The following is a 26,028-nucleotide window of genomic DNA, read 5'->3' as shown; positions in this document are numbered from 1 at the left end:
TAATGGATATTTTCATTCAAAGCTTATAACACTTGTTTTTTCGACCTTCAAGCACAGGGCAAGTGTGAGACTATATATGTATCTTAGTTAACTTAACCCTATTCCGAAAGATAGTTCAAGTGGTGAGGATCACCTAAGATCAATCAACTTTTTTTTTTTTGGATAAGTAGAGCTTGATTAGTATACGGGGTATACAAAAGATGCAATGCGTTACTCACTCCCCTATAGTCTTGTTCTTCAATTTTATTATTTTCAGTTGTTTTCTTTGCCTCAGTTATCGTATTATTTTGTTGTTACTTACTGGTCTTGTCTACATTATTGCAGCATGGATTGCTTCACTATTGTATTTCCTTTTCATACTTGATTTTGATATGCTTTACTTGAGTCGAGGGGCTGTCTAAGGGGTAAAACTGCATACACACCACTCTCCTCAGACCCCGAATACACGGGGTATGTTGTTGACAGCGGGAGAGGAAAACTCCCACATGCAAAGATTTTACTGAGAGAACCCCTTTTCCACCTCATACAGAAACAGGTGTTTAGTGGGTAAAAGTTACACTACTACTATCTTTTGAGTGTCAAACTCATCTAACTTTCAATCAAAAAGATTGTATCATAGGTCAAGGTTAGATTAAGGAAAATAATCAAATTACTAATCTCACCTGTTAGACAGATACATATAGTTATCTTTTAGTTAACCTGATCGTAAAATAGCATACCAAGAGCAAAAGGGCAGGCACGATAGAGATGCCTTGTGGACAAGAGACACCCGGGGCAACTGAAGAGGTTGTGGTACAAACAATGATATTGGCCTTCTGTTTCCCTGCATTCTGCTATAAGCACTACAACAATCTACTTGTTCTGTATCACTAGAAAATTTACCTTCAACGGAATGAAATCAAGCCATGGATCAATCCACGTCCTGATCTTCTTCCTTCTGTTTCCACCTACTATCACTAGTGTTGGACTCTGAAACCCCTGTCAGCCCTTTCGGACACGTTTCATAATGTTATACTGCATTAGTATATTGTACCAAGATCCCCCTAAACCATATTTAGCTATCACCACTTTTTTCTACACAAATGAATCTTCACTATTAAATCTCCATAGCCACTTTGTAGGAGGATTTTATTGGTGCAACTTGAGGTTTCTGAGCCCCATCCTCCAATTCTACTTTGGCTACAAAATTGTGTCCCATTTCACCAAGTAGATCGACCAAGACCATATAAGGAGACTATAGCCCCCTATGCGTAACTGCTGTGGGATTCTAACACCTTGACCTTAGATCATAATCTCCCGAAATCTTAATCCAGGAAGGAAAAGGTTAGGAAGTCAAATTTGACACGCATATGATGAATGTAATCACCACATTTTACTTAGAAAGAACCAAATGTGCAACAAGGCAAAGGAATCTACCCATCGTGTCGCTATAGAGGAGTTAAAGAAGAGGATTCAAATTTCCAGGAGGCATCACAAATAGCAGTCATTGTGTTCTCACAAGTGATCTTATCTTGGTTATATGATCTTTCCTTAATATATTGCTCATAATGTCACATTAGTACATTTTTTACACACTTGTAACTCAGGTTTGAAGTTTCTTCTTAAAATCTTTAGGTGGTTCTATTTTATATCCATACCTCTTCAGTAGACTAAGATTCTTATTTGCTTCACCTAATAGTAAATAAAGTCACTATTATGCTATGCTCCAAAGTTCCGTGCTGCCCTATTAGTTCTCCGACTTAGCAGCAGCATCTTGAGTTGCACGCTTATTGGAATTCTAAGAGGCATGAACAATGTGACATTGCTTTCTTCTGTCATTAACTTAATATGGTAAATCCCACTCCCCAAACGCCCCTTACCCAGAAGCCAACATTGTCTCTTTCCCTTTTTGTTCCTTAACATAAAACTTGTTAGAACATATAATGCTCCTACCTTGCCCATATCTGTATAATGAACATCAAGCACGAGATGGCAAATACTGAATCAGCAGCTAACTGCTATTTACGAAATTCCAGATGGTTCTACTTGAGACCGAAAGAGAACTAGAGATGTTAAAATAGGCAAATTACAACTAATTTTCTATCTAGGCCAAGTCAACACCGTACTAATATATACAACAACACAAGGCAAGTGCATCCCTAATCTTTCTTCTGTCATTGCAATCATAGGAGTTATGCTCCTATTTTGTATTTGTTTTCGTCGGAAGGCTTTCCTTCCTTAATTTGCATGCAATCAACAATTCATTCAGCATAATGAACATCAACCACAAGACACTAATACTGAATCAGCAGCTAATGCTAAATTTTCCATATGATTCTACATGAGACCAAAAGAGAACTGGAAATGCGAAAACTAGGCAAACTGCTTCTAAATTTCTAACTAGGGCAACTTAACAGTTAACATCAGATTAATATATACATATCACTCTAAGATGCTAAGCAGAACAATAACATAAACAATATAAACCCGGAATTCATTCCCTCTGACTTACCCTAAACAAGTGTGAGGCAAGCGCATCTCTAATCTTCTTCCCACTTTCATCAACCTCTCCGTCAAACACAGGAAACTCTTCAAATCTCGGATACTCCTCCTCGGTTTCATCTGTCACTGCTTCACTACACTTGATAAGAAAATTGTGCAGCAAACAGCATGTGACAATCACAAATGGAAACGCCTCAATACATTGCTCATTCCATTTCCTAGCTAGAAGCTTCCACTTTTCCCTAACTCTCCCAAAAGCTGTCCCCACCAACTGCATTCCTCTTCTATGCACTGAATTAAATGCCATTTCCGCCCCATCTTCCAAGTTCGATTCTCCTCTGTAGGGTGTGAGAACCCATGGTAAAAGTGGGAAACAGGAATCACCAAGAATATACTGAGGTATTGAATTGCCATCATTTAGCTCAAAAGATGAACCATTTAAGTACTCTTTTGATTCCTCAACACCTAAATAAAGCTTAGATTTTCGTAAAACAGTTTCAGGCCTCATAGTAGAAGGCCACCCAGCTGATACATCCAAAAATCTTCCTTCAGAATCAACCAAAGCTTGAACAATCAAAAATCCATTTTCACCTAGCAAATCACCACCCAATTCGAACTTTTCAATTCCCAAAACACCACAACAATTAGGCAATGAAATCCACCCAAACCCCACAATAACCCTATTGATATCACTCTTGAGCTCAAACAAATGCCCCAGGTTCTCAGTAATAGCTTTACATACAGTGTAGAAAACGCGACAAGCAGTAGGGGAATCAATCCCAAATCGCCGCGAAACAGCAGAAAATGAAGCACCATGAGCAAGACGATAAAGGGTCAAAGCAAGAGCGTAATTAGGAGGAACAGAAAGTGAAGAAAGCGAAGGCGTTAGAAGACGAAGCAGAAGGGTAAAAGAGGGTTCCGTAAGATTGAAAGTTTCAGCCCAAAGGGTATCCGAATCTGCAATCAGAAATCGCTGAAACCAACAACCGGGTAATGAGTCATCGTCGCTCGGAGAAGTAACGGCGGCGCGTGGAGGTGGAACAGCGCGTGGAGGAGGAGGAGGGAGAGAGAGAAGTGAAACGATGTTGGAAATGGAAGAGGAGGATGAGGAGATAAGGGATTCGAGGGAAAGGGATTGATGAGGAAGGAGATGGAGGTCATGGCGGAGGAGGAAAGAATGGGCGGAGGAAATGGCGGCGATGAGGTGGGGTATGAGTTTAGTACAGTGTTGGTGACGGAGTTGAAGGGTGGCTTTGAATTTCTTAGTGAGTTTGGTTATCTTTTTGGTCATCGTCTTCATCCTCTTCTTCTTCTTCTTTCTTCCTCTCTTTCTACCGGCGGTAGCCATTGATGATCTTCAACTTTCAAGAGACCTCTCTGTGTTCTTTGAGATTTATTTACAGCAAAATATTTCCTTAGATCTATCTAACGGTGCACAAGCTAATATATATTTTATTTAGTATAACTCACCTAAATCTCATAGTATAAGACCCTAAATTACATTATATCCCTACTCTTTTCTATTTTACAAAAATCCTTTAAAAATTAGACATTCAGATACATAAGTTTCCTCCGAATACATTATAAACTTGTTTGTTGCGCTTAATATGGAATATTAATGTAAAATTGATTTTCTTTCCCACAAATCATGCATAACTGATTTTCTTTCCCACAAATCATGCAAACAGATTGATATCATTCAATTCCAATCTGTAACAGCTTCACAAAATTCAAAAATCAAACTTTCATCTTCTCTATCAATTCGAAATCTTGAATCTCAAATCCTCCATTATAGATGATTGGACAAACGATTCACGATTTCAAATCATCAATTCGAAATCGTCGAGTAATTTGAATTCAATGTATCACGCAAAACTGATTGGAAATCGTCGAGTACAACTTTGTTTCTCAATTTGCTTTCAGACCCTAATTCTTTGTGGTGATTCTGTTCAGGTTGACATGATTTGTCTTGATGAGGCAGCAAAGTTATTGTTAGGAGATGAGAGACCTCCTGCCATGACAAGAAGTAAAAAGTATGCACCTTTTTTTCTTGCTCAAGAGTAATCTGAACTACTAATGCACAAATTGTTAGTTCTTATAATTCAACTGGGTTGCCAATCTATGCTCCTTCTAATAATGTTGTTCCTTCTTATCTATGCAACTAAAGTTAGGAGGTTGTATGATATCGTAAATGTTGTCTTCGATGAGATATATTGAGAAGGTAATTATCTTCAAGTGATTATTCATCAGGAAGGCAATATCATTCCATTCCAATCTGTAACAGCTTCACAAGAATCAAAAATTAATTTTTCATCTTCTCTATCAATTCGAAATCTTGAATCTCAAATCCTCCATTGTAGATGATTGGACAAACGATTCACGATTTCAAATCATCAATTTGAATCATCGAGTAATTTGAATTCAATGTATCACACAAAATTGATTGGACAACATTGGTTGCTGCTAACATTGCTAACAAGATCCCTCTGTCAACTAATAAGTTTCTATTCCCCTTTTCATCTTTCGTTATTAAATTTTAATTTTATTTCAGAAAAGTTATTTCATTTCTTGGAAAATTGAAGAATCTGAGAAGAAAACATTGATGAAATCAAGAAACAAAAATGAAAAACAATCACCATTGATTGATATAACGAATGATTCCCCCATTGTTGATCTTGCTATGGGGAATTTAGAGACACCATCTTTAGAAATATCCAAAAAAGGATTACTTGTCAAGCTAAATACTTGGTTACTCCTGGATCTTGCGAGAATATATTAAGGGGACAAGTTAAGACTTTGTTGCAAAAGGTTGAAGAAGATGTTTTATTTTGTCGTTTTGATATGAACATGTAAGTCATGATACATTAGTGGTAAACGATGCATGTGTATAGTAATTTTGTATCTATAGATTATGATGTGGTAATCATTTTGTATCTGGATGTGATTTGTATAAAAATGTATCCACATAATATATTGTATATGATACCTGTAATAAATGGATTAACAATTGAGATAAATCAAATACGTGTTGAATATCGAGTGTGTATCACAAATTTGTATAAATATATCAGACTATTATGGTGTATATTGTACATATAAATAGTGTAATAATAAAGATATGTAAATTACTTGTTTTGATCAAGAAAAATTGTGGATGATACATCAATATATATATATATATATATATATATATAAATCTTGGATTTTTGTAAACGGTTGTATCATTGGTTATTGTAATGTATCTGGTACATGTTATAAGATGGTTACAAAATTGTGTCGTTATGTGTTAGTTTGATGCTGGAATAAGATACATTGTTTGCCATAAGCGAAAAATATGTAATTGTGGTAATTTTAACTAGACGAGATACATTGTGGACGTTGTGGACAAGAAGAATATATTACTCACGATACATTACTATTACTAAAATATTTAGTAAATTGCTAAGTACTGTAATCCTATTTGATACATTAGAGAAGTAAAGATTGTCCATAAAATGTTTGATTTTAGATTGATACATTACTGTGTGGTAGTTATTAAGTATCAGATACATGTAGTTTTAGTTTGCCAAATAATGGATATGTATCATATACCTATTGTTGGATATGATACACAATGCTCCAGTTATAGAACATTACGATTTATAAATCAAGATTATTATTGGGTAATATGTACATATACATTGCATTCTAAGTTGGGTAAGACCGAGCAAATATTAAAGAGTGTCGATACATAACACACAACTGATTTATTGTTGTCTATATAGCCTTTCAAATTTGAATAAGATTGCTGATACATTAAAACTTGATACATGTAAACGATACATTATGTAGTGTTTATGTATCAACAATATTTATGTTGAACATGATAAAACTAATCGAATATTCAACAACATTAGGGTTATATATCAACACCTTAAATATGAATATGATACATTGCATAAAATAAAGGCTACTGTGACAGTGATATATCAGATCATTGATGACACTAACAAAGGGTAATTTACGAATCAAAATAAACGAGATTTATTGAAAATTTGTATATTTTACAGTGATAGTCGTGTAATGGTAGATCCAACTTTTTCCCCCTCTTTTTTAGGGATTTTTTCAGCAGTAGATTTAAAGCTCGAGCATGTGTCCTTCCACAACTTCTCCGCTCACAAATGTATCACGAATATAATTTGATATTGTGTACAGATACATATTTTTCTAAATTTGGACAACCGTAGAAGATACATAGCAACACTTGATACATGATAAAATGATACATTTGGTAGAGACTACTTCTTTCCATTTCATGATGTAGTTTCACCAGCAAAAGAGGATCCTCTGGAAACGATTTTTATGCAAGGAGCAATGTGGATACATCATCTCTTTCACCTTTCCCTTATGCATTTTGTGAAGGTGGAAAGGGAGGAGATCCGGTAGTTCTTTGGGAAAAATTGTGGAGTGAAGACTTACTTGGATTCTTCGGAAAAAATTATGGAGCAATCTTACTGAAAGGAGGGAGAACAAATCTGGAAATTGAAAAATGAAGAAAGTAAAGATTGAGTGAGTGAAAATAGGAAGAGATTGAGGGAGTGAAATAAGGAGTAAAAATAAGACGAGAAACGTATACAACTTTATGTATCCAGAACAATGGGGTTTGGAAGGAAAAAAAAGGATTTTGGAAATATTTTAAAATAATAGGGAATAATAGAAATTATGAAAAATAAAGGTGTGTATATAGGTAATTTATCCTTTTATTTAACACTTGTCATCTGCAAACGTGTGATATGTATCCTTAATTAGACGGGTACAACTAATACAAGCATTATTTATATATTCTATTTAGTAATATTCTTATATATCGTATCAAACGATTAATAAGGTCGTAACAGACGTCCATGAAAATTTTCGGTCAAAAATAAATTGAGATCACATATCACCAAAAATTCATAGACTATAACACGTGAAAATGATAAATTTGATTTTTCCATTTTGGGGATCTAACAAGCAGTACAAATGTCTAAGCTAAGACGCATACTATCAGACTCAAATCTACTATTCAATCTACAAGGACCTAGTTAATAACAAATGATGTCGGAGACATACCACAGTCACAAGGTGTCGATAGAGGTGGCGGTAAATTTGATAAGGGACTCCAACTCCATAGGGTAGAGGTGTAGAGGTTCTACTCAAACAGTAGGCAGCTATGAGGTGCCAGTGTTATGTTTTCCAAGGAGGCCTGAGGCTGAGATTTCCACTCGAGTCCTACAATCAAAAGAAGCATAATAAGAATGGAGCCAATCAATACCATTAATAACATCGAAATCTAATCCATTAAATTTATATAAAGTTGAATAAGTAAACGAATATGCATTTTATATGATAATTTCATATGAAATACACTTGAATTGATTTGTATTAAGTCATGTAGGATGTGTATATCTACCTGTTCAACTCTATGCAAATTTAGATGTCTATTTATTCATACTCAAAATTGAAGAGTATTAATATTATTCGAAATCAAATTAAATAATATATTTATGTATTATGTATTACGTAAAATATGTATGGTTTATCTTTGTGCTTGTGAACATTCATAAATTAATATGACATAAAAATCAATAAGCAACAATATTCATCAAGCACCACAATATTATAACTATCAAACTACAATTGAAGAGATGAAAGAAAACTTAGGATTAATGTCGCTCGAGTCATTTCCTTTCTTGTTGAATTCTCGAGCACTGTTTCGTATGGTGATAAGATAAATAAAGTTATGCAGGAATGAAATAAATAATTTTAGATTAATTAATATTTTCAATAATATACATAATTGATGAAAAATATTTTATTCATAAACTCAAAAGCGAATCTCACTACAAATTCTCTCTAATTATTTCTAGTTTCTTCAATTAAAATAAGAAACCAAACTAAACAAGAACTAGAAAACTTATTCTAATATAAATGAGGACAAACAAATCCTAGTTAGACATGAATCAAATAAATACTTAATAACAAATTCTAAACAACTTAAAATTCCTACTCCAATTTTAAATCATTATTTCAAGAATAATTAAATAATTCTATAATTTCTCTAAAAAAAAAAAAAAGAAGGGGTCCCATGTTTTCGATATAGTCCAGGTTTTCTTCACCAAAAAACTTTAGGACTTAAGCGTCCTATATATAAACAAGATTCCAACTCTTCTCTCCTAAGTTTAAAGACTTGAAGAATCCAACTTTTTACTATTTTCTCTGCAAAATAAGGATATGGGGTCTGCAAAATTGAAGATTGGAGGGGCATGGAGTGGTGTACTGGAAGTGGAATTGGAAGAATGGACAGTACTAATGTTAAGAGAAGAGGTAGCAAAAAGATCGGGTCATGGTGGTGGACCCGAAACAATTAACCTTATATGTGCTGGTAAATTGTTGAAAGATGGTGATGGAACTGAAAAATTGAGTCAATTGGGTGTTAGAAACAATGCAAAGATTTTGGCTTCAAGGGTTTCTGTTGATCAAGGGAAGTCTGTAAAGGAAGAGTCTTTGGCTGAGGAAGAACGTTCTACTAGGCTTTCAAGGCTAAAGTTAGTATCTTTTTGTCATTCTTTATGTTCTTTTGTTGAATCACTTGATGGGGTTGGGTGATCAGAGTGGAAGTAGTGACTTTTAATAGCTTGGAAGTAGTGTCTGATTTAGCTGCTAGTTTGGTATACATATAAAAGAAGAACAAGGCTAAATATAGCTTTTTTATGGTCATTCTTTATGTTCTTTTCATGTTGTTCTCTTGATTCTATTAGGCTATGTGAGTTTTGTTTCTAAAGGGTGATCAAAGGCATGCTTAGCTTTTATCTTGGTGCACAAGATTGATTTTGATTTTAAAAAAAAGTTAGTGTGTGTGTGTGTGTGATGGGGTGGGAGGAGGGAGTTTTTGTTGTTGTTCATCTTCTTCCTTATTTGAGGAAGAGTGTTGCAGTAGGCTTTCAAGGCTACAGTCAGTTTTGTTTCTGAAGGGTGATCACAGTGAAAACTAGTGGCTTGCTTTAGCTTTTATCTTGGTACATAAAATTGATTTTGATCATTGTTGTCTGTGTGTGTATGGGGGGGAGGGGGTTCTTTAGTAGTATGATCAGAGTGAAAGTAGTGTCTTGTTTAGCTTTTCTCTTCGTACATAAAATTGATTTTGATTGTGATCATTGTTGTGTTTGGGTGTTTGGGGGGCTCTGGTTCCTTTTTTGTTGTTGTTCAGCTTCTTCTTTATTTGTTGTATGTCTCCACTGAATTTGACTTGGGATTCTATTTGCTATGGGTTGTTAATTTTGTTTTTAAATAGTGTGAGTAGGGTCTGACTTAGCTGCTATTTTGGTACATGTAAAAATTAATATTTGATTCTGATGGTGACTTGCCTTGTGTGTTTTCTGTTGTATTTCCACTGAGTTTGGGGATTCTAATAGTTGTGGTGATCCTTTGGTAGTTTCTGATGATATGGTAGCAGCAAAATACATGAATATTAATCATCTTTGTCATTTCAATTGCACCTTCCTTTGCAACACCACCATAGCTCCTGATTTTTTTCGCGACACCACCATTCTACTGCCAACACACCTTCTCAATTTAACAATTCACCTACACACAAAACCACAGCAAATCTCAACACCACTATAGTCACAAAATATACAGAAAAAGGCCATCACGACAACCACCATCTCCACCTCTCCACTCTCATCTTCTTCATAAAGCACTCACCACAATTGTGAAAACAACAACTCGGTTTCTACCGCTATCGATGTAGGAAGATCAAGCTCGTTTTCAGAATTCACTCTCAAATTGGTAGAGGAATCTACCATCGGGTGAGGAACGCCTAACTCGTCATTAAAAGCCTCCAAAAGATAGTCTAGCTTCAAACTATGACTCGTTCGATTCACATCAAATCTTCCACCCCATTGCTTGTGTGTGTGGTGGTCGGTTGGGGGGGGGGGGGGGGGGGTTCTCATAGAAGGGCTTTGGGAAATGAAAATTGGTTTTGTTATGGGTCAAGGGTTTGGGCAGGACGTATTTATGCTCAAATTGACGGTGAAAAAGAATATGAGTGGAGATGGTGTTTGGGTGGAATGGAGAGAAGCTATTGAAAGAGGAAGGGATAGGAGGGTTTGGCTTATGCTCTTTGCGTTTTGGTGGGGTGATTATTTTGGATGAAGAAGTAGAAGAATGGATAAGGGGGCGAGGGTGGTTTTCTAAATGTTNCCTCCCCCCAAAATCAGGCATGTCTATCATACCCTGGTGTCTACGTCTACGAGATACACCTGTGCCAAGTAGAGGTTTCTATTTGACTATTGGTGGCAACTTTAATTGTCTATCGATGTCTATCGCTTATAGTAGCTATGATTTATATATGGAGGTTAGAGATTGGAATAGTGATTTACATTTTCTATATATTTCGCCGACATCCTTTTTTATGGTTTTGCTTTAATTTGCTTTCCTTCTTAGCATTGAAGTGTACCTTTATTTCAATCCAGTCAACTGTGACTTCTCTGCCTGGATAGACATGTTTTCCTGTATTGTTCTTTTCTAGCTAACTACTGATATGATTGGAATTACAGGGCTGCTGCTGTTTCTCTGTCAGCGAGGCATGCGGATGGCTCATTACCTGTTGAAGATTTCAATCTGGAGCTCGAAAATCAGAGTGGACAAAAGGTGCAACTGGGATCTGAGACTGACCAGAGGTATGCAAAATTATTTTCCTAATTTATTTAGTTAACAAGCGTATTTCTTTTCCGCACTAGGAGTATTAGTATAATTTTTGAGTTGCTTATTCTTAGATCTGTAGTACTATCTGATTGTTTCTTTCGCTTCGTTTATCTATTATCTTGCTGTTACTACTGTATGTTATTACTGCTTATTTTTCATCTCTCCTTGAGCCGAGGGTACAACTTCTCTGAGTACACACTACCCTCCCTAGACCCCATCTGTGGAATTGGGTTTGTTGGTGTTGGTGTAACCTATTTAGTAAACAGTTTCATATTGACTATGAAACACAATCTGTTGATTCCTTTTTCTTTATTTTAAGGGCAATAATGATGGGCCTCATGCTTCACGCAAATGCAAAAGCCTTGATGAGGAAGAAGAAATACAAGGAAGCACTAGAAGTGCTGACCATGGGAGAGGTTAGTGCTAATCTTTTTCTTGCTTTTCACCGTGTTTATATAAACATCTTGTTGAATGCTCATACAGAAGCGGATTCTTCTTTGCAGGAAGCTTTCTCTCTCTGCGACCAGAAACTCATCGAGGTGAGTTAGATTCTTTCTTCCAGAAAATTTAGTATTTATTAGTTTAAGCATTATTGTTATTAAAGATGAGAGCCATAAATGTTCATTATTTAATGATTAATGGAGAGTGGCTCACAATTTCTAAATGTGAATTCCTCACGGAATTGATGTGAAAAGTGACCTTGGACTTCTGCAACAATTAAAAAAAGTGACCTTGCACTTTTGAGTTATATAATATGGAAAAAGAAAGAAATCAAAGGTGATAAGATGATATAATTTATTTATTGCAACAAAGTCATGGAACATGCCCTCCGTACTCTTCTCATATGGTTGTTTGATCTGAGTCTTTGTTGTCAGTCCTTGAATGGCCTTATCTTGTGAATAGTGCTTAGCATTTATAAAATGTATATTTCATTTTATGGCAAGACACTTTATTCACTGGTCTGTAGAAATTTGCTCCATAGCTGATATTTGATGATTCCACCCTTCCTCGTTGGCTTTTCAGATGGTTGACAATGTGCCCATTCTGCAAATAGATATGGTGTGGTGCTACTTTATGCTCCGAGATATCAGCTGGCTCTCAGTTGCAGGAGTCCGCCTTGCAAAAGCTAGGGAAGGGCTTGAGCGTTCTCATGGGAAGGAAGCGAGTCGTCTCAGACTGCTTCAAAAAGGACGTTATCCGGAGATTGCCCTGTGAGTAAACCCTCCAAAACAGATTGATACTGCTTGTGTATAATGCAGGAACATTATTTGAAAATTTGTTGCTTCCATATCTTCTTTCTAGACATTTGAGGCTGGAGCTGCTAGAAGGAGTAGTGGCATATCATAGCAATCAGACTGAAAAATCTAGAAAGTCCTTGACATCTGCTCAAACAAAGTTTTTGCAGGTTAGCCTGTCATTCTTTGTAAAGCTGATGATAGTTGGCTCTTTCCAATTTCACTAATAGACAGATATTTGGAAAATATTTTAGTTCTTGTAAGAGATAATATATTCACCTCCAGTGTCTACTTTTGCTTCAATTTCTATCTAGTTATTCATGCATGTGCACATGTGTTCATGCGCTGCTTGTGATGCTGACTTATTAGTCTATTGAATTTACATACACATCTATTACTTCTCTTCTTTGGGATATCAGCTGCTGTTCCTTCTCTGTTGGTTAATTCTTCATAAACAGTTAAACCATTTTTGTCTTTCTTTAAAAAACAGCTTCAAATTCCAGATGAAGCTTTGTCCTTACTTTTGGGTATGGGCTACAAAGAACGGGATTCCAAGAGAGCGCTGCGCATGAACAATCAAGTAGTAGAAAATGCTGTTGATTTTCTTGTTGAAGAGAAAGAAAAGAAAGCAAGGAAAAGGGTGGATGACCTTAAGCGGCAGAAGGAGATCATGTGAGTTCATCTTTGTTTAAAATATAATTCCTTTCTGTATTTCATTAAGATTAGACACATTTATCAAATGTATCTCTACCATATTAACTGTAGGGAGCAAAAGTGTTATGGAACGACTCCCGTTGGAAAAGCTGTTGATATCGAGAGGCTGAATGAATTGGTGTCAATTGGGTAAGTAAGACTTGTATCACAGGATCTTTCGTGTGGGGACGTTCCATGTATCCCTTGCATAGGACAATTTGACTGAAACTACTTTTTAAGATCATAACTCATTACTAACTCTGGATCTGAAAATCTGAAGGAGAGCTTTTTCGGCTATCAAACAGTACATTTGGCTGATAAACCAGAGTGACTGAGCTTCTTTTATCCTAAGTCAGGCTTATGTTGAGTCTTGACTGGACTGATATTTAAAACTCATTCATATTCCTGAATGCCAGGTTTGAGAAAGAGCTTGCTGCAGAAGCACTTCGACGAAATGAAAATGACACACAAAAGGCTTTGGATGACTTGACAAATCCAGAAGCTAATTCTTCGATACAGGTAAATTTCCTGGCATGAATAAATGTCCACGTGAAGCTATTAGTGGATTACTTACCCAGGTATAAATTGCTGGTCGAATTTTATTACAAGTTTATAATTTGGGAATTGGTTGGGTTGTGTTCCTACCAGTTAATTCTACCTAGGTTTGCAGATCAGCTGCAGCAAATGCTTGTCAAAAAGTGTTTGAATGCCCTAGGAACTCCTTTAGGAAAAGGAATATGCAAAATAGTGATCAATCAAATATTACGAAGTGCTGGTGATTATTATCGTTAGAGGTAGACCAAGAGAAATCTCTAGTGGTTCTACTTTTTTTTTTTTTTTTTTTTTATATCTGAAGAACTAATATTATCTAGAAGTATCAGAAAGATGGGTCGGGGTCTCTTGCTCTTCTGATTTAGACGAACTCAAAATAAACAACTGGCAAGTTTGATGAATGGCAGTAGTCAACTCATAAATACTTTTGACACCAACTTGACGTTTACTAGTCATATGGACACCTTTGTAAATACTTTTGATACCAACTTGATGTCTACTAATGAAAGTTTGACTTCTTGAAAAAAACAATGGGCTAGCTTGATAATTAGTTAATTTAATAAAATGGGAATAAGCACCTGATTTTTCTGGGACCGTGCAATTGGAAAAATTCAACCATTTACTTATTCAATGAGACAGTTGTATTTGCCGCATGGTAGATTGCCCGTGCTTTGACGATTCCTGTACTAGTGGAATGGAATGACTCTTTGATATAGTTGAAAATGGTGCAGAGAAAATAGGATTTATCAATTTCTGGTGTTCTGACTTGCAGTGCTCATTTATCAAATAATATCTCTGGTTATATGCCTCTTCTTTTCGTAATGCAGATACATATTGAGTCTAGGAAGAAGAAAAGATTGCGTCAAGCAGCCAATGCTTCAATTGAAGAACTTGTATCCATGGGTTTCCCCAGAGAAGCAGGTATCTAGTATTTGTTAAATTCATCCTGAATTAAGTTCTTATCCATGATCCTTTTTTTTAGTAACTGCCTGGTTTTCTTAATTTTGAGGTGAGCGTTTTGTTGTGTGGCATTGCCGTATTAGCGCTTAGGGTTCAGTAAAGCGAGTTCACTGGGATCCCATTTCTTTAGCTTTAAAAAGTTGACACATTACCTTTTAGGGACTCAAATCCAACAACAACAACATACCTAGTGTAATCACCTCCCCGATACTTCTTCGACCTACCTCTACCTCTCTCATACCCACTATAGCCAACCTCTCATACCTCTTCACTAGGGCGTCTCTGCATCTCCTCTTCACATGCCCGAACCATCTCAGCCTCACCTCTCTCATTGTGTCCGCCAAGGAGGCCACTCCCACCTTGTTGACAAATAGTTAGAAAGATCTTAGAATGACAAAAGTGGCTAAGACAGAACTGTTCACTTAAACTGATCTCGTTAATTCTATTAACATTTCATTTTATTTCCGGTAATAACTTTTTGACCTATCATTCTTCCATAAAAAGTGATTATTTTAAGTGTTGATTTCGTAACATGATGGGTAGAATAAATTCCAAGAAATGTATTTGAGTGAAAAAGCAGAAGAATTGTTAAGGATTGTAGGCAAGAAGGTCTCTACCAGTCCTCAGCCACCAAATAAAAGGAAAAGGACAAAAAGATGTAGGGCCTTATGTACCCTGATATTGGTGGAATTTCATGAATTGTGCTTTCACCCGTTGGTTAGGTAGGTTTTGAGGTTAATGCAGTAGTTAGCAGACCTTTTGGAGTTACGTTATGGTTTGTGGGTGTGTGGAGGGGGTGTTAAGTTGTCCACAATAGTTGTGGGATTAGTCTCCTTGCATGATTTTGAACAATTCTCACCTCATGAGCTACATTTTGGCATTGAGTTAAGGCCCAATGTCCAGTTCTTTACAAAAGGGAACACCAATCTCATGACAGCATCAAGGAATAAATCGAGTAGACTACCTTTAAAATTTAACACTTGCAAAAACTCCGTATACGAGGATCGCCATTGCCTCAAAGAAGAATATCATGTAAGATTTTATCTGATTGGGCTGTTTACAATGGTTTTGGCAGCCAAGAAGTTCTTTCAGTGTCTGGAGTTTCCTTACTTGGTGACCGTGTTTTCTATAACTTGCCCTATCTTCCTTGCAGTACAAAGATGAAGTGTTTCCTATGCTTTTTTTTTCTTGATCAAAAAGCATAGGGAGCTCCTCATCTCTGTACTGCGAGTGATTTCTTCTCATCTGTCCTAGCCTTGGTGGACGGAGTTACCTGTCTGGTTTTGGTGGGAGGTGACAGGTATCTCGTGAAATTAGTCGAGATGCACGCAAGCTGGCCCAGACAGCACGATTGTAAAAAAATTATTGGTTTCTGCCTTGCTCAACAATCGTGCTAAGCTGCTGCCTGCTGGCTGGCAATTCACTACTAGTTAATTAGAAGTCATGAACTCTCATTTGCTTTCATTTCTTGTAAGTAGGATAGTCTAATTTAATATGGTCGTCATTTGAGCTGACATAATAATATAAAATGGTTTTGTTTTGGCAGCGGCTGCAGCTATTCGCAGCCTTGGCACACGTCAAGCAGCGATAGATCATCTGCTTCAAGGAACAAGTAATACTGCTGCAGCAGGAGATCATAATGTAGACAATACTCTTCCCAACGACCAGGGAGGAGATGGAATTGCAAATGATCCTCTATCTAATGACCAAAGTGAAGATGGATCAGGTACTAACGCAGGCTCAAGTAGCGATAGAGGTCCAAGTCATAACAAAGTTGAGACGCGTGATGTAGAAATGGAAGATGAGATTACTGGCGAATTACTAAAAGGAGATGCTTACTCTGACTACGACATTGAGGTCACGGAAGAAGGTGAAGCTATAAACGAGTACTTAGCTTTAATAACCGTAGGAGTTAACGTAGATATTGGTTCATCGTCATAGTTAAAAGTACAATACATGTTGAGAATTGTCCGTATTCGTAGTTTAAAGTACAGTACACTTTAACAAAAACTTGAATAGTTTGCTGTGAATAGAACACATATAATCTTATATATATAGCCTAATAATCCTTGATAGGTTTTGAATAGTTCCCTTTCAAAGGAAAGAGTGATGCCTTGCGTTTCCTTTTTGTTAAATTATTTTGCGTTTATGGTGCAGAGTTTTGTTACTCTGTCAACTTCCTCTTGGTCCTGATTCGGAGATGGATTTAGGATTAAAGCTCTATGAGTTAAATCTTTAAGTTTTTTAGCATTGAATCTGTTATATTTAAAAATTATGGATTCAAATCTTACTATGTGTTGTAACAATAGGGAATTTTTGTACAAATTTACGAGTCATGTTCTAGTGGATGCTCAATAATTTGTTTTTTAAAGACAAAAACAAGAGCTGGAAAAATAGCTTGACGTCATGATGATAGAAAGCTTAACCCCTCTTGTTCAAGACTTTGGGTGTGTTCACTGTTCAGTATGGAAGAAAATATTTTTCACAAAATGTTTTACAATTTTTTCATGTTTGATTAGTTCAAAAATTTTGAAAAATATTTTCGTTAAACAAATTCTTGAAAACGAGGTTTCCAAAACAAGTTCACAAGTGGCATCCTACATTAACTATGTTTTTTTGTTTACGTACCCAGCACAAGAAAGAAAGTAAGAACCCCACTTATTTTCCTAAGATGTACCTTCTGTTTCTTGCTTTCCTTTTTCCTTTTGAATTTAGATTTCTTCTCTTTAGAGGGGATGAGGTCTTTGGTTTAAAAACAAACCAGGAAAAACTCTGCAATTACGTTCACCATACAACAAATTAAAGATAAAATAGAATGTGAATAAACTCACCAACAATTAAGCAATTGGAATTTTGAAAGTAGTGCACAATCTTTGAGAATGCTTGAGCTAAAATGCCCATCTTATATTATAACATTAGGGTCAATGTTTCCTCAACAAATCTGACTTCTATCCCTGTACCTTAAGAAAATGTGTTGTACCTTTCAAAAAAGTTCTATACTGAATCAGATAAACAAGTAGAAAAAGAGTTGAGGCTTAGCAGCTTGATATCGATAAGTCGATGAATGTAACATTTCTGCAGTAAATTCCTTCATAGGTCATGTATGTATTATGTTGCTACGGTGATATTTTCATCATCTGAATTGTCTTCCTCCGCTCTCACGTGCTCGTCTGAATCAATCGAAGGCTGATACACTGAGCCTGTCACCATGGCGATCTTTTCATTTTCAAAGTTATCTTCAACTTTCGTTTCTCTGAAATCTTTTGGAAGTGTATTACAGTTAATGGTATGCCACACTGGCCTTTCTTCTTGAAAGAGCCTGCATAGAACAATTAACAATCAGAGCAAATGCTGACAACAACAAGAAGTCAACAACATACCTAGTGTAATCCCACAAGTGGTGTTTGGGGAGGGAAGTGTGTACACAGACCTTACCCCTACCTTGGGAGGTAGAGAGGCTGTTTCCGAAATCAGAGCAAATGCTGACGACCAGAGAAAATGAGTTGTCCTTGTGCTTATATGGAGAACAAGCTATAAATGTCAAGATAACCAAACCTAAATGATTGCATAGCAATAATGCTAACATTCAGTAATATTTAAGAGTAGTTGTTAAGTGTTCAATGGAGTAACCTAGTGAATTCTTTCTATTTAAAATTGATCTATCAAAGACATACTTTTGAAGTCCAGCATAATGCATCAATCTGAGGGAGGAACTTTGTTCATTATCCAAATATATACAAATCTTGAGTATGAAAATATCAACTACACAACCAAGCATCAAATCCCACAAGTGTAGTTCTCACAAAAAGGTGGCCACATAAGGTGGGGGTAAGGTCTGTGTACACACAACCCTCCCCATACTCCATTTGTGGGATAACACTGGGTTTGTTATTGTTATTAAGACTATCAGAAAATACCAAGACAACTAAGATTGGAGAAAAGAATGAAAAATTATTTGATTCCTACACCATCACAGCATGTTTGATGTGGTGGTCTGCTGACTTTTGACTGACACCTATAATAAGCATGCGTTTTCAGCTTATGGTACTTCTTGATGAATGCTTTTGACCAGCGTTTTACTAACATGAAAGACAACTGGATTTCCACTTCCTACCTAGAAAAGTCTCCAATTTCTCAATACGTCAGCAGCAGATAGTAAGTTACTAATGGAAGCTAGTATTGAAATAGATATAAACAGCAACCAGAAATAACAGACAACCCAAAAGAGAAAGGATGACTTGCTGCCGTCATCAGCAGCGATAAGAGAGAAATTGAACAAAAAATCAGGAGTAACTTTCTTTAAAAATCAAGGAGAATAACTTACGGGTGTTTGCAGAGGGTTGGGCAGTGTACGGTGAGAGCGTACTTGCAGGTGGACAATTCAGTTATAGAGCTTATCATTGCTCTAGGCTCTGAGCAAACAAACCTCACCTGGAATTGAGTCCATCAGAAATATAGAATTTTTGAATAAAAAAGACAAATAGCAAAAAGCAAAAGAATAGCTTCATACCTCTGTCTGTCGTTTTTCATTTGTTAAATCACATACGGTTCCGTTAGTATATATATGAGCATGATATCTACAGAAGCCAAAGGGTTGGAGAAATTAATTATTCTGAAGGAGAAATTAATTATTCTGAAGAAGAAATTAAAAATTTTAATCCATCCACACATCAGGCATTGTGCTTCAAGTTGGAGAAAGACTTCCCAAAATTTTCTAAAATTGAATAAATGTAAAATAATAGTTGTTTTCTGTAGTCAAGTACATATGTGAAACTTGAAACTGAAGAGCCTTTGCTTTTAAATGTGGTTAGCAGACTCACTATGTACCCAAGGTTTATAATAGAAGCTCTTTCCAAGCCAGTTAGTAACTCACAGTTTGATATCCATACCTTTGTGATGCATCTTTCGAACGGGGATCCTTAAGTACTGAATTATCTGAGTGCTTTTGATGATAAGCTGCGGTTGCCTCAGCATCATAAAAACCCAAGATAAATTCTTGAACCAACTGAAAGCACATAACAAATATTTTCTTTTATCAGAGAATACACTTTTTAACAAGGCAAATAATTGATCAACAATGCATATACTACCATTTCATTTTATTTGACCTAGTTTTATCAGACACTAAGTTTAAGATTATAAAGAAGATTTTGTAGTCTTTTGGTTTTAAAGTAATAGCATTGCCGACAATATCCTTTGAATGTTGTGGTCTTAACCATGCCAGATCGTTTTTATAAGGAGTTGTCATTAAGGATAAAGTGAGAATGTTGAAATATAAAAAATACTAAATATAGAAAAAGACACTTTTTTTAAAACAAACTAAAAAGAAAAGTAAAACAAATATATTAATACGGAGAGAGTAAAAAATACTCATATGTACATGAAAACAGTATGCAGGCTATGATGAACCAAGAAATGCAATTGCTCAATAAACATCCTCCCTCCATATGTTTGACCTACTTTTTTCTCCAATAAATATGTTTGTGCTACCTTCTATTTTCATCATCCCAATAATTCAAAATCTATACTTGAATGAGAAACCCAACAAGTTCAAGATGTTAAGTCATTCAATTTACTACTACATCATAATATTTTGATTTTGATATGACGTCTCTATACTCTTCACATCTTTCAACTATTTATCTTTTCAATTACAATATAATCTGCATAAAAGAAAAGATATGACAGAACAAACAGTTTAGTCCCATTTGCAAACTTACAGGCAATCCTTAAAGTCTAGTAAATCATCTGTCTTCTATAGATGAAAAAATTACCAAAAAGCAGCAAGAACAAGAAATTTTCGGAACATATAAGAATTAGGCAATTAATTCTTTTTTCCTTCTCAAATTTCCAGCTTAGAAAGCGTTGCCTCAAAGATTTTGGCATCACCCACTGGACCTGGATATAGTCAGAAATCTATACTAGATCTTCTTGGCTATTTCAAAGTCGAATATAACAGCTCATTCAACTTCACCACCATGAAAGTCAACATGAGTCATACCAAATGGGAGGGGAGGATGGGATGGTCTAGTGGTCGAGAAATGGGAGTAACTACATAGAGATTCTCGGTTCAAATCCCAGCCATAGCACTTAGTGTGACATCATTTGCTATGGTCTTTGCCGTCTTGGTGGGTAGGATTACCTTTGGCAACATAAGTGGCTGTACAGGCTGCCCAGTGGATTAATCAAGGTGTGCAGGGGGGGAGGAAGTGGTTTTAGATTATCCAATGTCAGTATCTGATCCTTTGAATTTTCCAAAACCAACCCACCCCGAATCACATGACAGGAGCTTTAGCAAGGCAACAAAGACTCAGCCAATTAAATATTTAAAATATTCTTGGTGCAAAAAACAAAAGGTTACTCTGAGAAATCATGCCTGAAGAACACACTTAAAAGTGAAGTAAAACATACCTTTTCATCCTCCAAATGAACTTGCCTCAACTTCTTCTCATAACAGAATTCATATGACCACCACCCTTCTTGCTGTAGAAAAGTTTGATAGTGCAAGATAATAGAAAAAATTAGACTACTTCTTTCATCAAGTGGTAAGGGAAGAGCTAGATGGATTCTCACCCTGACAAGGCATTTATCCTTCAGTACTTCAAGTAGTTCATCTGGCGTCTTCAACTTGATGCGTTTCTCAGTGTCCACAACCAAACTGCTTGTATTGGTTGTCACTGGTTTACCAATCTTCGGTTTATCGACTTTAGGCAAATAACAGAGGAACTTCTCCCCGTTTTTGTTGGGCATAAGAATAGTTTCCTGGTCATCATCCTGCAAAACAGAGTGCACCAGTACATAAGATTTGTAGAGTGATCATACATGTAAATTTACCCTCCATCTCATCATTATTTGCACAGAATATCAGGTCAAATTTCTGTTTGCATCCCCCTTCAACAGGTTGCATACAAAATTAATGAAAGTATCAGTTGCACTTTTCCCTCAGGTACCAAAGAAGCCTAAATGTTCTCAAATTTATCCCACAGTTCATAACCCTCAAGTTACCAGTGTCACCACTAAAGGATCCTAAAGGTGGTACTATACTTCAAATACATTGCTCAAAAGAGGCTGTTCAGCATGCTTCCCAGTTCCCAATGTAATCTTATACGTACGACTAACATAGATTTAAATTCTTAATTGTAGTTTCAAGAACAGTAGACTCTAAAATTATTCATGTGTTTTAGCGCGTAGTGTACTTGCCAGTTTTACATCCACTTCTTAGAATCCTATTTATAATTAAAGATCATCTTTTATTGCAAGCATATAAAGTTTTTGAAGTGCATAGTGTGCCTATGAATATGTAAAAAGGTGAGAGATATGACAAATAACTTACCGGTTGGAAAGGTGAGTCTTCTGAATGAAACTCAACCTTATATTTTGGTTCTTTAGAACTTTGACTGAATGATGCGCCTGACACAAACAGGAATGAATGACAAGAATTACAACCTAATAGTAGCAAATAATAATCATTCTGGAAAGTACTCTACTTTGAGCAAGATGTAAACTTTGCCAGCACTAGCGTAATCAAGTGAACAGAAAGGCTGCTGGCTTTCCTTTTTCATTCAAGAACAATAATTTAAGGGCGTGAACAATAGAGTTTCTCTTTTCGTGACTACCCTGTAGGTCACACTTAAACACGTGGAAACAGCCTCTTTTTGGAAATGCAAGCGGAAGACTGTGAACGATATACACCTCTTCCCCTACCCCAACACTAGATATGGGGGGCACTTGGTGCACGGGGTACGCCTACCTCCCTTGCCAGCTCAAGCTAATATTCCCAGCTATTAGTTAATGCTTCTATTACTAAAAATTTAGAGCATCAACCAATTACAGCTTTTTCCTTTTTTTGTGTAATTCTATTAACCAATTTCAGTTATTATAATAATCATTCTAAAACACAAAAAAGAAGATGAACTAAGCCTAGAAATCAAAGGTAAACAAACACTAAACAGGATTATTAACCTAGTATTGTTGGCTCATTATTTCCCTTTCCCAATCATGCTTCATTAACAACACGCCTAAAATTCTTACCTCCCGTTTGACCATTGATTTTGAAGTTGAAACTTGAAAATTTGAGCGTTTGAAATTGCGATTTTGGAATTTGAAGTTATGTTTAGACATGCATTTTAGTTGGAAAAAAATTGAAGTTTTGCAAGTGTAAGTCCCAAAAACCCAAAACATGACCCTTTTTTTGATAACCAGGTGTCCGGGTCAACTTGTACGCACCCCGACTAATTCCACGGATACCTTCTATCACCTATCAGCAACAAGTACCAAATAACTATATTCTTAGTCACATGATCATTTTTGTCTCTTTAGAATTTGAACTGAGACTGATCACTAGGCCACACCCTTGGGTACAGAACTTGAAAATATTTGCAGATAATTTTTAAAATCTACAATCAACTAGCTAATTATCGAATGATCTCTCTCAATTAAGCAAATACTGAGCTACATAATCCAACACGAACAAAAATATTTACAAACTAAACTTAAAAATTCATTTTTTATTACAATTAACACATCAACAATGGACTTTAAATTAATTTTTTTTTTTCCATTTAGCATTGAAATAACAAAGAAAGTACTTGAGATTTTGGGTATACCTGCATGAACAGATAATATCTGAGAGGAAGTGACGACGCCATATAAGAGATTAATGGAGAAAATTAGAACAATCAAACACCATACCGATCTCATCTTCTTCTTTTCTCTGGTTTTTTTTTTCGCCCCAAATTGAAACCCTAATTATGGTGTAGAATATGATACAGTGGTCTGCGAAACAGAGAATTTCTTGCTTGTTGACTATACTATATTATCTGGTTTTAACTTGACACGAAATTTCAAAAAAAATTAGACCTTATAATCATAAATTAAATATAATCTAAATATATTTTAATTTTGTGACATATCAAGTAAAAAGTTAGAAATAAAAAATTATTATTATTAAAAATAGATTTAAAAAAAAAAAACATATTCTACAATATTAGATGACATATTCTAGCCAATCAAGTTGGAGCTTATCATTAGATGAACGTGAATTGACCAATCAAATCACATAGTTGTAACTTGTAACTTGTACCACTTTTTGTAAACTATATATTTATTATTAATACGGATCTTCATAATTCATAAAAGGGACAAAATGAAAATACGAAGTGAGAAGAGAACTCATAAATTGAAAGTCATAAATTTCTCTATAAGCTATAAATTTAAGTTCAGGTTCAAGATTAAAAATGAAGGCATTTAAAATTAAATTACTTATTCATAAAATTTATATTCATTATTCACGACAAGTTTGATAACTATCGGGATATTCGTTATGAATAATTCAAACTTTTGGTTTTAACCAAAATCGACTTAGACTTGATCATAAAACCCCTACACGTTAAATATGGAGAATCCTATTAAAAACAATGAATATATGAACACTTTTAGAAATATTAATTAAACTTTTGTCATTTATTAAAATACTTTACGATAGATAAAATTATTAATTCTATTATCCTCTCCAAATAAAATGTGTGCTCCATTTGAGGCATCCATTGCTTTTTTAAGTCTATTGGTGTGAAAGTGAAATTCCCTAAAGGGATTTTGTTATATGATTGTGATGTTGAGTTATATGATTAGGATTATATAGTTTTTTTTTCTTGTATTTAGTTTTGTTTAAGTTCAATAAGTAAATAGTTAAATTTATTTCAGCCTTTTGTGTATTGATGTTTTTTTTTGTTTTACCATAAAGTTGAAATAACTTTAAAAAGAAGCTGGTGATTTTGTTTTTCTAGCATGTTTTAATAATTTGAGTATTGAAGAAAGGGTATTATGTTAAAATGGAGTAAACAATGCTAATTTTTTTTTGTTGAATTTCTGAAATATAATAAAGTCTTAAGTAAAGCAAAATACAATATATTAGCCAACTACCCCTAGGATCAATTACCTTTGCACTCGTTTTGTCTCAGTTCATGTTGCACAATTTGAATTTTAAAAGTCAAGTTTTACAACTTAATACTAACTAAACCATACATTAAAGACAGTTTTTGCCTTCATTTTTGTTGTTTGTTTTTTAGAGGGTTTAAACGGTTGATAGGTATTTTGTGGAAAATCATAACAGATGTGGAGAGTTTTTATTTATTTATTTTGCTTTATCCCAATTACATGATAATGTCTTTCACTTTATATTTTGTCTGTTTTTTAGAGTATTATTTATTTGTTTGAAACTTTTGAGGTGAGTCGAAGATAACGTGCACTTCATTTTTAGAGGTCCAAACATATTTCATACCCCCACAATATATCTCTTTCTTTCCCTCACCACATATACTTTTCCATGCTGTGTGTCAATTTACTTTTACATATTCAGTTTAATTTTATTATATTTTTAAAAATAATAATTGATATGAATATTTTATTATAGTACTCATAATAATTACTAATGTTTAATCATAAGTCATAAGATATTAGTTGAAGAATAACTAATTAATGTTTAGGATAGAACATGAAAAAGTAGCAATAGTAATAGTACTCATATTTTTGTTTTGATATTCTAAGAGTGAAAAAACAAAAGTAAATTTAATGAGAAATTAAGCAGAGACGAATTAAAATTTTAATATTTAAATTTATATTGTGTTAGAAGTTTTAGATTCAAATGAGTTTACTTATCTCTATATTAAAAATTAAATTTTGACTTATAAATGGGAAAAATAAAATATAAATTTCATCTTGCCATGTATTATGTCATGTAAAATTTATCGTGAACAAGTAAAAATAAACTGAAGGGAAAAAACACATTTGATTTTGCTGTTGCCTTAATTTGTACTCTCCCAAACGTTCCCCACAATCTAGGATTACACGGTTAGTGGGTCCCACGTTTCGTTGTCGGAATATGGAATATATTAAGTATTAGCTATAATTATAAATCCTTGTTTACATAAAAGAAATAATTCTAGAAAACAACAACAAAATCAACATAATCTTTCTTTCCTAATTAAGGCAACTTTGAATTTAGAAGAATTCAAACTAGAGATTTTTTATTAAGAACAAATAAGTAGTTATAGCGATAAAATGATTTATAGCGACACAAATATCTATAACTTATTTTAGATTATAAATTTTAAAAGTTTTTTTTCCTTAAATTTTGTGTCAAATCAAATTACATCATAAAATGATGAGAGCTTATTTTAGACCATAAATTTCAATGTCTTTCCTTTTTTATTAAGTTTCGTATCACTCAAACTAATTCAAATAAAATAAGATGGAAGAAGTACACTATTTTGTCGAACATAATTTGAATGAACCTCTCGATCCCATTTAGCTCCGACGTCTTTTCAAAAAAAAAATAAATAAATTCAACTATTATGTTGACATTGTTTTTGTGGCGTTTACG

The 26,028-nt window shown here is 34.9% G+C and overlaps 4 protein-coding genes across 4 annotated transcripts in view; 2 read left to right on the top strand and 2 right to left on the bottom strand.

The window, feature by feature from the left end:
- LOC125877631 (uncharacterized) overlaps positions 1-26,028 on the top strand; it is a 306,889-nt gene that overhangs the window by 190,034 nt on the left and 90,827 nt on the right. The gene's annotated exons all lie outside the window — the stretch shown is intronic.
- LOC125876359 (protein ALP1-like) lies at positions 2,275-3,889 on the bottom strand. Its single transcript, XM_049557538.1, has one exon. It carries the CDS (start codon positions 3,827-3,829, stop codon positions 2,474-2,476), a length of 1,356 nt encoding a protein of 451 aa, XP_049413495.1. The 5' UTR covers positions 3,830-3,889; the 3' UTR covers positions 2,275-2,473.
- On the top strand, positions 8,647-16,735 carry LOC125876348 (uncharacterized). The gene is made up of 11 exons (XM_049557523.1): positions 8,647-9,047; positions 11,061-11,183; positions 11,528-11,624; positions 11,712-11,747; positions 12,232-12,419; positions 12,511-12,613; positions 12,934-13,115; positions 13,209-13,286; positions 13,553-13,655; positions 14,516-14,609; positions 16,195-16,735. Exons 1-11 carry the CDS (start codon positions 8,734-8,736, stop codon positions 16,587-16,589), a joined length of 1,713 nt encoding a protein of 570 aa, XP_049413480.1. The 5' UTR covers positions 8,647-8,733; the 3' UTR covers positions 16,590-16,735.
- LOC125876370 (protein OS-9 homolog) lies at positions 17,467-23,451 on the bottom strand. Its single transcript, XM_049557553.1, has 8 exons — positions 23,255-23,451; positions 21,982-22,058; positions 21,222-21,422; positions 21,060-21,131; positions 19,538-19,653; positions 19,159-19,225; positions 18,973-19,079; positions 17,467-17,967 (listed from the first exon to the last, which is right to left on the bottom strand). The coding sequence occupies exons 1-8, from the start codon at positions 23,346-23,348 to the stop codon at positions 17,757-17,759; spliced, it is 945 nt and encodes a 314-aa protein (XP_049413510.1). The 5' UTR covers positions 23,349-23,451; the 3' UTR covers positions 17,467-17,756.

Source organism: Solanum stenotomum, chromosome 9 (assembly GCF_019186545.1).
Source record: "Solanum stenotomum isolate F172 chromosome 9, ASM1918654v1, whole genome shotgun sequence".
Taxonomy (NCBI): Eukaryota; Viridiplantae; Streptophyta; class Magnoliopsida; order Solanales; family Solanaceae; genus Solanum; species Solanum stenotomum.
Note: the sequence above shows the minus strand (reverse complement) of the source record. Positions and strands in the feature narration are given on the sequence as shown.